At 52.3% G+C, this 13,567-nt stretch overlaps 1 protein-coding gene across 12 annotated transcripts in view; it reads right to left on the minus strand.

Annotated features, from left to right (window-relative positions):
• The window catches only part of IKZF1 (IKAROS family zinc finger 1), a 91,402-nt gene that overhangs the window by 71,526 nt on the left and 6,309 nt on the right, over positions 1-13,567 (minus strand). For all 12 annotated transcript variants that reach the window (XM_077864194.1, XM_077864200.1, XM_077864199.1 and 9 more), the window contains exon 2: positions 5,111-5,164. In XM_077864194.1, the coding sequence (XP_077720320.1) occupies positions 5,111-5,150 (40 nt within the window). In that variant the 5' untranslated portion in view covers positions 5,151-5,164. The remainder of the gene's footprint in view (positions 1-5,110; positions 5,165-13,567) is intronic.

Below are 13,567 nucleotides of genomic sequence, written 5' to 3' on the forward strand. Positions count from 1 at the left end.
AGTAGGTGGTGTGCACGTGTGTCTTCGTGATGAGCCAGTTGTCATGATCATGGGGTGGGCATCGGAGGCTGGGTAACTAAGCTTTATGAGCATATTTTATCTTCCCTGTGACACCATGATGCTCTAGGGGGAAGACTCAGGACTCGTCCAATGAAGGAACATGGTCTCAGCTCAACTGAACTAACTCATGTTCGAGTAGCTCTTGATTACTCTTTTGGTAATCTAGCTGCACTACGTATTAGGGAATAAGGCCAACCGCATGCTGTGGAGGATGCTTCTATCATAGATGTGCCTGCTACGGGTCCTGTGGGTCTGCTTGGGCTCCCGCACTGCGGGAAGTGCCAGCTCTCCAGGGCCCATCATCCTGTGTCTCATTCCTCAGCAGGAGGGATGATGATTCCGAGCTGCCGTGGGTCACACTGATCAATGTGAGCTCCCCACGTGGGAGAAACGCCCAGGGGATAAGTGAGAGTAAACAGTCGTCCCCGGCGAATACAGTGAGACCTGGAGGGAAGCAGAGTGGGATAGGGCGACGTTCCCTCCAAGGCCCTGCTGTCATAGCCTCAGCTCACCTTGACTGGGTGAGAGATTTTAGGAGCTGGCCTGATTTGCCTGAAATTCCAGCCCCTAAAGTCTGGGTGGCCGCCGAGACACGAATCCCTCGCATGAGCCCTGGAGCCCCTGGCCCTCTCTCACTGTTGGAGATTGCTGCGGTGAACAGCTACCACTTTGTGAAAACCTTCCTGTCAGGCAGAGATCTTCTGTGTGTTGATTTTAAACAAATATGCCCCGTGAACCACTGAAAACGCAAAGCCATGGGAAGATTATGAAAGATATAAAAGGGAGGCAGTTAGATCAAGCGAACCCATCCCAAACAGCACATGGGTGGCCCAGGATATGGTTCAGACAGAAACATGGAGGAAGTCCCCCCTTTAAGACAGTTTCCTCAATAGATAAATGAGGCTAAAAACCGTGATTTTGGTCTAACTGACAGGGCTGCTGCGTAAATAACTTTCCCCCAAGTTCATGCACAAAGACACGACAACAGGTGGAACTACAAACGGCAAGGGCTCACGACTTCTCATGAAAGAGTGTTGGAAGTGCACCGTAATTTCACTTAGCTGGAAAAATGAAAGAAACTTCTTAGCAATCTTATAATAATATTACTACTTATATTTAATCTTGCTACTTGCCTTTGCTTCAAATAAAGCATCACCTATGAGAAGCATCTGGGGCAGATGAGATAAGTGTATAACGAGCTTATCAAGTGCAAGCAAGTTCATTTCTCCAGTAGATTATAATTCACCTACCAGCGTTCTGTGATTCCCCTTCTCCCAAGTGCATGGATTTTTTTTTTTTAATATGCAATTACCCAGGGAACATAATGCCTGCGGATAAAGAAAAAGTCGGAGTACAGACTCCCCACTCTAGAATGGTGGACAAGCTTGTGATCCAGAGCCGTGCTTGGCTCCCTCTGGGCCTCCTGGTCCATTTCCCTGAGTCTCAGCTCCCTGCAGATTGAAAATGGTACCAGTATCTTCCTCACTGGGTGCTTGTAAAGTCCAAAAGGGACAACACTTAAGGGCAGAGATCGGTAAATGTAAGCATTCAATCAAGGAGATTTCCTATGATGAATACTTCCAGTCCTATGGTCCGTAGGGATGAGCCTCATTTCCTAAGCGTACTGTGGATGTCTACGGAGCATACTTCCCGTTTCTATGTCCCAAACACTACAGAGGCCACGGAGAAGACATCCTACAGTTCATGTCACAGGAGCCAGAGGACCGTTAAATATCAACTGGGCCTCATCCCTCATTTTGCAGATGACCCTACAGAGGTCCAGGAGGCGGGAAAGCTGTCTCAGGTCCCACAGTTGGGGACAGATGGGAGAGTCCCCCACGGGCTGTCTCTTCCCTTAGAAACCAAAACAAAGAATAATGCATAGGCACAAAAATATTTTGGAAAGACTGTCAAAGAAGAAAGAGACAAAACAAAACACCACAAAACTTTACCCAAAAAATGAATGAGATATGCCCTTAGAGGAAAAATCCCCCCAGGAAGCAAGAACCAGGTGACAGTGAAAGAAAAAAAAATCAGCTATTGTGTATTTCTTCTTTTTCAAGTGCATACTTCACAGATCCTGATGGAACTGTTGGTGCTGGAGCATTTTTGAACCCAGGAAAGTGACGGCTTCATAGAGTTCAACTTAGAAAGTTTATTGTTTTCTTTCCCGTGGACAGAACATGACAGTGAAGAGTTTTCTAGGGAAAGAGGATGATGGAGTAACATCATCTTCCAACTCCTGTTTGACTAAATGTACGGCCTTATCCCTCTTTTTTTTTTTTTTTTAAGATTTTATTGAATGATTGCGCACAAGCGGGGGGAAGCACAGAGGGAGGTGGAGAAGCAGACTCCCCACTGAGCAGGGAGCCCGATGCGGGACTCGATCCTGGGACCCCGAGATCATGACTTGGGCCGAAGGCAGATGCCCAGCCGACTGAGCCCCCAGACGCCCCTGTACATCCTTATTCCATAACTAACTGTCAACTACCCTCAATTTCAAAAATGGAAAAGAGAAAGTGATGGGGTCAGGTTTTAGCCGGAAAAGCAGCAAGAAGTAGAAGTATCCTTCAAATCTTTAGGAAAATAGCAGGACCCTTTAGAGGCTCTGCTCCTGGCATAGAAGGCCTCAGGTTACATCAACCAAAGGCCCTATTAAGGTTTTGGAAGCAGCATTTCCTCTGCAAAGTGCACACAAACAGAATTTCAGGCCAAATCGCGAATCTTCTTGACCACAGAAGTTTCTTTTTTCAGGCAATCTTGGGCCAGGGCCTCCCTTCGTTCTTGCTCACCACCCTCTTCCCCAATCTCCACTTTCAAAAGCCAGCATCCAGGAAAATGGGGTGTTTCGCCTAACGATAAGGGCAAGAAATCTATGAGGGGGAAAAAAAGGAGGCTTTTGTTACTGCGGTTGACAGGGTACGGGATGGGAACACTGACCTCCTCGTACAAAACACCCCGGAGACGTCTGCCTGGGCTTTCAGCTCCGGCTCGGGGATGTTGGAGGACACAGGACAGATGCTTCATGCAGGTGCTGCCTCAGAGGCTCCCTAAGAGAGGGACACCTGGGTGGCCCAGCGGTTGAGCACCTGCCTTCACCTCAGGGTTGACCCCGGGTCCTGGGATCGAGTCCCCTCAACGGGCTCCCTGCAGGGAGCCTGCTTCTCCCTCAGCCTGTGTCTCTGCCTCTCTCTCTGTGTCTCAGGAATAAATAAATAAATAAAATCTTAAAAAAAAAATAAAAGAAGCTACCCAGAGAGAAAGCTGAAACAATGAAAGGGTTTCTTTGCTGCCTTTGGAAATTATTACTGTCCTGGGTTTTTGACATGCTAATGCCCTGCAGCCGAGGCCCTCAACCCCCAGGGAGGGGCACAGTCCTCCTCCCCTCCTCCCCCTCCTCTTCCTCCTCCTCAGGCCAGGCCTGTCCCCCTGCAGCCACCAGACCCTGGCCCAAGTCAGCAGCCAGCAGTGAGAGGCTTCAAAGAGTCAATCTTTTTTTTTTTTTTCATTGAAATAGTATTTTGTTGTCTTTGTACTTCCGTTTCACAATCAAAGAATGTGTTCAAGGGACACAAATGCAAATAGGCCTCACAGATAGTAAGAAAGTTGTTGTAAAGCAAAGGGCTCCCTGCCTCCCTGGCCCTTGCCTCCTTCCCACCTACCAGGCTCCTGAGGGGAAGGGCTAGGAAGTTTCTCTCCGGGATCTTCTCCAGCGGGAAGCGTGCGCGCACGTGTGTGTGGGGGTGGGGTGGGGTGGGGTGGGGGGGGTGTCTGTGAGATTTGTTTTGTTTCGCACAATGGGTCACACCGTGGGTGCCACCCTGGACACCACCTACACTCCAGCATGGGCCTTGGCCGGCTTCCACGACACAGGCATCTGCACCCTCGTCGTTGGCAGGAGCGGGCTGAGCAGGTGCAGTGGCCTCGGTGTCCGACGTCAGGTTGAGGCCGCTGCCAGCATCTACCTGGACGCTCGTGGGAGCCGCTCTGGGATGAACTCCTCCTCACAGCCCATGGGGTTCCGGTGCACGCTTGCCGGGCGGCCGGAGGAGGCGGGGATGTCCCCTCCCACACACTGTCCAGGGCACACACCCTCCAGGGCGGACACCGTCCAGGGCACACACCCTCCAGGGCGGACACCACCCAGGGCACACACCCTCCAGGGCGCACACTGTCCAGGGCACACACCATCCAGGGCTCACACCCTCCAGGGCGGACACCGTCCAGGGCACACACCCTCCAAGGTGCACACTGTCCAGGGCGCACAGCCTCCAGGGCACACACCGTCCAGGGCGCACAGCCGAGCAGGGCCGCAGCCCCAAGTGCGCACCCCGTCTCTGTCACCTGGACTAAGACCCAGATAAATAAATAAAGACTTGGGAACACATGAGGACAGGCGGGCCGGGTGCAGATGACCCCCACAGGCCATTCTCCTGGACGCTGCCCCAGGGGGCTTCCTACCCCAGGGGCGCAGGATCCCCGCGGGCTTTGCCCATTGGTTGCTGGGCCCCTGCCCTGCCCTGCCTAGTGGGACCTGGGACCTGCCCTCAGGCCTCCCGCTCCATGCCCTGGGCCTCCCACGGTGACCGTCCAACACAGCTCCAAGAAGCTCCCTGTGGAGGGGACCAAGGCATTTCCAAGCTTCACAGACACTCTCACACCTTGTGCCTCAAAATCACATTTTTCTATTTCTTTTTCCTGTTCTCCATCCTGTCTCCCCTGTAACCCCCAGCCCCCCGGCACAGGTTGGGGTCCGGAGCAGATGGACCAGCCAATCCCCCCTCAGAGAATCAGCGTATATGGGGCCTTGTCGAGGGTGCTCCCCGGTTCACAGTACAGCGCATTTCATTCTCGGAGACTTTTCTGTTCAGGTTCTGGAAGTCGGATGCCCTCTAAGAGTTTACATAAAGCATCCGATTCCGTCTCGGGTCCCTCCTTCTGCGGATCGGCCTATCTCCCTCCCTCGGGAACGGAGCGAGCGCCTGGGCTCCCGGCACCCGGACATGGCTCCTCACGGGCCCCCCACTCAGGTACCCCACGAAGGTCTCACCTGAAACTCGGGACATGTCTTGACCCTCATCAGCATCCATTGTCCTCAGGTTATCTGAGAAAGAGAGGAAGGGATTTTAGTTTAAAGCAAATGACTAATAAGATATGAGAGAGAGAGAGAGAAGCTCCATGTATTTAACAACAAGGTTATCTACCAAGAATAATGCATTTTCCTCCTCACATACTTGCTGGAGTATCAGACTGGCACAGACCTTGATCCTTTTAAAAACAGCATTACAAAGATTTATAAAAATATCATTACAAGCACAGGAGGACCAAATTTGTTATTTATTGTTAATTTCCTACTGCATAATAACCCAAAATGCAAACTGACTGCAACAAAATTAAGCAGAAAATTAAATGGCCCTGGGTCATTGTAGGCACAGAATTCATTCTCTTGGCTGATCCATAGTTATGTTCTTTCTAATTTACTGAGCATGCATCGATGAACCTTGAGTCAGCTTGGTGACACGCGTACAATCAGCAATCAAAAAACGAAGCAATTTGCTGAAGAATGTCTCATTTACCCAGGCAGGGCTGCATCCGTGAGCGGCTCTCGCACCCCCCATCAATAATGAATGCACCTCCGGCCTGGCAGATGGGCGGCGCGGTGCTCCCGCCTTTGTCCCGCGCTCTTTCAGGGACCCTGCCTCAGACGTCGCCCGCGCCCTGCGCACGGAGAAGGGAGGCTCCCCACGGCAGCGCGGCCGGGCCGGAGCGCCCCGACCTTCCTGCCTGGGGACACGCGGCCCGGCTCCTGGGACTGATGTGAAAACAGTGAACAGCTGGGAAGAGTTGCCCTGAGCGGGGACAACGGACGGCCTGCGGTGCCCGCCACCCCGTGCACCCCTGGGGTCCTGGCCTGGGCCCCCCGCCCCGGGGGATGACACCCGGGGGCCCCGCGGAGAGGGGAGCCCGTGGCTGGCAGCAGGGGACCTCCACGGATTCCTGCAGGACGGAGCCTTCCAGGCCACACACGAGTCCCTGTTGAGTCCCACTCAGGTCACCTCTGTTTCTGGGGGGCCCGCCTCTGTGTCTTTGCTTCAAGGGTGAGGATCGGAGCCGTGAGGCCAGTTTTCAGATACCTGCCCACTGGGGACCCGCCGGTGGGGTTCCGGTGACCACCCCATGCCCCTGTAGGCAGGGGCCCTTACGGTGCCCGTGGAAGCCACATCCTCAACATCCGTAGCATCAGTACTAGTCACGAAGAAGACACGAATGAGGGCAGCCCGGGGGCTCAGCGGTTTAGCGCCGCCTGCAGCTCAGGGCGTGACCCCGGGGTCCCGGGATCGAGTCCCACATCGGGCTCCCTGCATGGAGCCTGCTTCTCCCTCTGCCTGGGTCTCTGCCTCTCTCTCTCTCTCTATGTCTCTATGAATAAATTAAAAAAAAAAAGACACAAATGACTATCACTTTTTCTGGATGGGGAGGGGCTCTCTTCTACTTCTGAAAGCCACTGTGATAGGGTCTGAGGTGTGACATGAATTTTCCAGGCTGCTGTGTGGCGCGCGGGTATGGCCGCGACTGCAGGAGGGGGGCAGGCCCAGGCCCCACGTGCGCTCCTGCCCCGACACCAAGGGTCGCCCAGCAAGGCCGCGGCCCAGCAAGCCCGCCCTGGGAGCCACCTCGACACCCGTAGTGCGTCTGCCGCCTCATACACCCCTACGTAAAAAACGCAAAAATCTATGACCCTTCAGACACCCCTCCAACAATTATAAAGAGACAAGATGGACTCAAATGAGACAGATCTTTGTCCCCTTTGTACTCCCTGGGGGTGGCCACAGGGCATTATTGTGGGATCACCCACCTGCCTTGAAACAGCCCCGTGGTGGGTGGCAGGACAGAGAGCAGAACTCAAACACCTTGTTGCCACAAAACCTGGTCTAACACAGAATTTGTACAATGTTGACTCGGACCCTTCTTGCCATGCAAATAATGCATTTTGTTTTTTTTAACAAAGGCAAGGGAAAAAAAAAAGGCAAGAAAATGCCCATAACTTCCACACACCGACACAGAGCTTTTACCGAAACAGGACACTCAATGTATTCCAAGGAGGCTCTTGTAAAATTTTTTTTTTTCATTTAATCCTCCACGTGTCTTTTTATTTTGCAAACATACATCCACGTTGTTTCGATGGCTGTGGACTCCTCGGCGGCGTGGGACTGATTTACCGACTACCCTGGTGTAGATGCAATCTATTTCCAAGGAGGGGACCAACTATGTCCTGGGGCCCCACAGAGGGCTTCCCACCGCGGCTGTAAGGGTGAAGGCTCCTCCCTCCAGGCGCAGTGAGGACCCCGTGCATCCGAGTCCCTTCCCGCCAGGTTCTCCGCCATGCTTCTGTGGGGTCAGGGGGGAGATGCGACACGTGGCCACGAAGCAGAAAGCATGGCGGGAGGCCCAGCCCAGACTCTACCGGGTGGGAAAGCCCTTGCCCTGGGCAGTCACCTCACGAGTCTCCTGCGTCCCTTCTTAGAAGCAGCCCCACGTCAGCGGTGGCTGTGCTGGAAGCCAGCCACACTGGGCAGAGAACCATGAATCGGTGTCAACACGCCTGTTCCCATTTTCACTAACCGTCCACACCCATCCCACCACCCCCACCATATGGAACTCCAGTGGGTAACCAGCACCACTCAGATTTTCAAACAGGCTCCTAACCCACCCCAGTGGGCGTGGGCGTGCGGCCGTGCTTCGGGGCCCCCCTGCTCGGGCTCATGTCTGCGTGTCACCACGGTTCCAACCTTCTTGATCACTTGGGGCCAGGGCCCATGTTTCCAGGCTGCCCGGGCCACGTGAATGCTCTGGCTGGTCCCGCTTGCCATCACGCAGGGGGCTGGGCCGGGGGTGGGGTGGGGAGGACAACTTAACAAGCTCCCTCAAACTTCCCTAAAGTCCAAATTCCTATCTCTTGGGATGAAACAGTCGTGACTTTGTGAAAGTGATGGCTTTTAGGCAAAGACCAAACAGAGCGTTCAACAATGGGAGACGGATTAAGGGAGAGGAAACTTCACTCCCTCCAAGACCTGAGAGCCCAGAGAAGCCGCCGAGGGGGGTGTCGGGAGGGGCAGTGGGATGCGCCCCCCGCCCCCCGCTGCCAAGTGGACCCCGGAGTGTGCCCTGGAGACCATCTCTGCTATCAAGCGGTTTGCAATCAGAGAGACGAGTCCATCGTGGGACCGGATTCATAACCTGTTTGCAGAAACCGGCACCTAAGCAGAACCCGGGAGCACAGGCCCGTAGAGGGAGACACCAGAGGCCACGGGTGTTTCACAGAAGTGGACTGTGATGTTCTCCTCCGCACGGGAAACCCGAGCGACTGAGGCCAGGAGCTCGACCCATCGATGGCCGAAAACGTGACCTCAGCAAACACCCGTCACCTGGGCGGTTCTGGCGGCCCTGAAAGCTCTTACTGTAAGCTCTGGAGCAAGCAGTTCGAAGCTCGCACATGGGAAGGAGACGTAGAGATAAGCAAGGCCGACGTGACCGTGGCCGTCGGAGGCCGCCCTCCGGGGAGCACAGCCGCCCACCGGCCTCCTCTCCCACACTGGGGCTGTCACAGAGTCCAACACCTCTTCCCGTCCCTCCTTTGTCCCTCCCCCCGCCCCCCCCCCCCCCCCCCCCGTCCTTCTGCTCCAAGGATGTTACTGGTGTCAGTTCAATGGGGTTGGCATATCAGCGACTCCAGAAAGCACGGGGGGGTGGGGGGGTGTGTGCAGAGGATCAAGCAGGAGAAGTGAGAGGCCCCGCCCAGCGGATGGCCCAGCGCGCCTGTGCTCCTGCAGCGGCCTGGCCAGGGAACCTTCCTGCCAGGGCCGCCCTCATGGCGGGGCCTCCCCGGGGGACAGGGGGACATCAGAAACACCCCCTCATCCTTCTTCCTTCTTCCACACCCACGAGGGCCTGGGACCTGGCTGTTTCCTGGGAGGAAGCACCCAACCGCCCCGGGCAGTCATGGCTTGTGTAGGGTGGGGGGGCGGGCAAGTGTCGGGTGGTGGCCCTAAGGACAGCCCTGAGAGCCAGAGGGCGCTCCGAGGACCACCGTCAGGGCACAGGGCCGGCGGCGGTGGCGGCGGCCGGCAGCCCCTCCTCACGAGCCCCCTCTTTGCCCTGAGATGAGCGCCTCTCTTGGCAGCGCCGGCTCTGAAGCAGCAGCGCCTTCCCGTATTTCTGAAAAGGTGAGTCTGAATCAACAGAGTCAAAGTGAAAAAGCCCGATGCCCACCCAGAATCACAGGCGGTTCCTTTCCGAGCGGCCTGAGGCCGCTATCCCGGCAGCACCAAGTGCACGCGTGCCTAACCGGGGTGACGACCGCCCACCCTGGTCACGCGGAACGAGCCATTCCCGGGGGTGCCCAACACCCCCACAAGCTTCACGACTCCACGTATCTTTTTATTTTGTAAATGTACATCAACGTCCTCGTTTCGATGGCTGTGGACCCCTCGGCCGTGGGACTCATTTACCCACTACCCTGGTGTAGATGCAAGCTATTTCCAAGGTGGGGGACCAACTGTGTCCGGGGGCCCCACGGACGGCCTCCCACCGGGTCTCTGGGGTTTAAACAACACACACAAACTGAAGAAAAAAATGCCACGTTTGTACAGCAGGATGCTGGTAACGACGCTGGCCTGCCTGTTTGCAAGCTGCTAACAGAGTGAATCTTAGAAGCCCTCATCACACAACACAAAATTTTTTGTGACTCTGTGGTGACGGCTCTTACCCAGACTCGTCATGATGATCGCTGCACGACACACGCAAACCCTGAACCGTCATGCTGTACGCCTGGCACTAGCATCATGTTACGTATCAATTACACATCAATCAAAATAAATACATAAATACCTAAAAACAATGCCTTTCCTCTCCTCTGACACACATGGGGGGTTTTCTGTCCAGTGCCGTCTCATTTCTTACCCACTTTACAGGTGCCAGGGAAAGACAGTAAAGGAGCCGACTACGGCATTTAACACACTGCAGAGAACCAGGGACCGAGCACACTGTCCACCTCGTCCACCGGCTGACGCGAGCGCCCGGCCCAGCGTGTCTAATGTGGAGCTGGTACCCAGGACTCATTTGCCAAACGTGCATCTCCAATCTTCACGACTAAACCAAATAATTATGATTATTGGGCATAATCCGTACATCATTTCCATCCTACAGATGAGAAGAACGGAGGCCAACCCTATGGCAGCCCACCAAAGGCGCACATCTGGACACGAACGCAGCCGACCTGAACCCACAACCGCTCCACGGACACGCGTTTTGTGCTCTACAAACCTCCCAGGCCATGGGCATGGTCCCAAATTTCAGATGGACGATGGGCAGGGAATGGACTCGTGACCCGTATCCTAACAGAAAAGGAGTGTGCCCCTTGTAATATCCTGCAGGTCAGGCAACCTTCATCACAAAACTTCTCCAAATGAACTTAAATTCTCCTTATGTGATAAGATGTGGGCCATTGATTTTTTTTTTCTTCTCTGATGAGCGAGGGTACACTAGAGGTACATTTTGGGGTTCTTTCCTTATACACTAAACGATGCTTGTTTTGAAGAGGGCAGGCACTGGGGGGGGGGGGGGACATGGGCCAAGCTTATAATCTATTTAAAATGCCTTAGGTCACAGACCTTTTTAATGAAACCCATAATTCCTGCCCAGAGAGAGTGCTTTCATTTTCAGATTGGTAGATTTTATTTTTGCAAATCTATCATATTGCGGTGAATTACACTGTACCTTAAAAAAAAAAAAAAAAAAAAAGGAAAGAAAGAAAGAAAAAAAAATTGTTCCAAGTGAGAGCTAAGGCAATCTGCAATGTCTTTGTGTCTGGTCAGGGGGACCTTACAGATTTTCCTAACAACTTGACAAAACAGGTCAGGAGAACGCAGAAACTTCGGGGCACTCTTATTTCATTTCTGATTCTTTTCATTTTTCAAAAATTAGCTGCCAATCTACACATTTTCGTGATTATTCCACAGAGTACCGCTGGCGCAAATAACAATGAAAAACAAGATTTCAACAGGACAGCAGGGAATCCAATTTGGCTTTCAGACTGCTCCCCCTCCCCCCTATTTAACTGAGCCACAGAACGCCTCCAGTGGTTTGTTCTACTGAGAACCTGCTTTCTGAGGGCAAATTAGCTCAGATGTGCAATTCTGTCCTCACCATTTTTTTTTTCTCCTAGGGGCAGAAACTGATATGCAAAAGAGGAAGGGTCGGAGGGAACTGAGGAAGCCTTTTCAAAATATAGCTAAAAGCTATGCTGTTTGAAAACAGTCTCGGCAAAGAGATGTTTAAACACAGATGGAAAAGAACACCGGACTGTTGCTAAACGGCAGCGTGATGAGCCACCGGCCTCAAAGTGGAGTATTAAAGCAAGATTTGAGATACTGCATTCAACTTTTTTTTTTAAAGAGAAAGTAGAGTTAGAGACAGATCTCCGTGCTCGTACATCTACCCTCGGAACAGGTGCAAGAGCAGCATTTCCAGGGCCCCGGGATGGTCCTGGCGAAGCAGAGGAAAGACTTCTCAGTAAAGGCCACCCTGCCTCTAGACCACAGTCTCCCCAACCATCAGTAAGTACTGTTTGTGTGGCAACCATGGCAGAGACACACATGCCCCAAATTTACATACACTGTTACAGGACTTTTCCTGATTTTGACTGTCATCGCGAGCCACTTCCTAAGCAGCTTCCTCAAATATAAATGGCTTTTTAGACCTCACTTCATTACTGAAGTAAAAAAAAAAAAAATCTAAGTTTAGAATCATCTCCTTCTACCCTCTTCCCGGTTTCAGAAGATCTTCATGCATGGCCGGCGACCGTGCAACAAAAATGAGACTGACATCTTGAAAAATATAGATATAAACTGCCCCCCAAATAATGATGGACACGGATATTCCCAGAAGTGCTGATGTTTTGTCGTTCATTATTATAAAGTGAAGAGACAGGAGCCCGGGAACAATCTTGTGTTCCTATTTTTTTTTTCTTCAAGTTTTGTTTTCACTTTAAAAAAAAAAAAAAGGATAAATACCAAGTTACAGTATTCAATAAGTGCTCTGCTCAGCAGGACAACGTGCGGTCCCCACAAAGAATCCCGTACCTTATCTTGCCTTCTTAGCAGTGACTTTACCTAACATTATTAGCAGGTCATTTCAAGAGAACATGTGAAAGCTCAAAATTAAAACTAACCCTGCAAGTCCACTTGTTTTGTAGACACATAACATTCCCAGAAATGCACTTGTAGTGCTGAGACTTCTAACAAGGCCACCAGGCTCTTTTTGTTTTGTTTTGTTTTGTTTTTGTTTTTTGTTTTTTTTGTATATGGAAATTTATTTATTTATTTATTTTTAAAATGCAGGGCTCATGTGAGTTTCCTTGGGAAAAAAAAATTTAATTTATTTAGACCCCAAGAAGAAAAATGATACAAGTCTTGACAGGCATGTCCGTTGTTCACAAATCCATACACATATGTGTCTTTCCAATATCAGAAGCCATGGCCGATTCGCCACGGAGAGCACCCTCCTAGGTACTGTAACCTTTTTTCCACTTTAGATCAACCTCTGTTGTCTGGTTGGTACTGAGACAAGATCTACAGATCTAGATCTGCACACACAGAGGAAGTGTGTCCCTGAGCAAACATGTCATGGGATCCATCGGTGCCCGGATATATCTACCTCTTACTCCTTGCAACGTAAAGGGCGGCTTGGGCCCAGGTCCTAAGGGTGGGGTTTCATCTTGGCTCCAGAGAGGGGGCTGTGGACACCTCGGTGACTGGTTCCCTCCACACTAAGGCCACATGGCTTCCGGGCTTACAGGAAACTCTCCCAGTAAGACTTGCCTTCTGAGCTCCCCGGTCCTGTCGGCAACACCCCCAGATCATCCACTAAAATCACTTAAAACAAGATAACCTCAGGAAAATCATTAAAAATCCTAATGCTCGCCTTTCTAAACGTGTGTTCCGAGAACACAGAATGTGGATTCACAAATCGGGTTCTTTGCATCCGAGCCCCCGAGCTCTTGGTAGCTTTAGAACTCTGGAATTCACCTTGTTCACCCAACCTCAAATGGTCCCACTAGGCCAAATCGAGCTGTTTTCGAGAAGTGTAAAAGGGAGAATAAAGGTACCAGCTACTTGGTAAGGATTCCGATGGCAATACACCAAATAATCACAGAGAAGAACACCACTTGATGATCTCAGCCGGCTCTTCAGCTGCAGCAAATTAGCAAGAAAAGTTATAGATTTCCGTTTTGCTCTGTGATAGAGCAGGAGCTCTGTCCCCGCTGGGCTGTGCCCCCAGCCCCGAGGGCTCCTGAAGACCAAACGCCCACCACAAGGAACAAGCAGCAAGGTCCCCGGGAATACCGACCCCAGCGGGTCCCGGCCCCCCCAGCGCGGCTGGGAGCTGGTCTCCAGTGCACCACCTTTAGCCTACAAAGTCCTTGTGCAGAGCCAGCGGGGGGGCGGCG

Source organism: Canis aureus, chromosome 21, assembly GCF_053574225.1.
Source record: "Canis aureus isolate CA01 chromosome 21, VMU_Caureus_v.1.0, whole genome shotgun sequence".
NCBI classification, from domain to species: domain Eukaryota; kingdom Metazoa; phylum Chordata; class Mammalia; order Carnivora; family Canidae; genus Canis; species Canis aureus.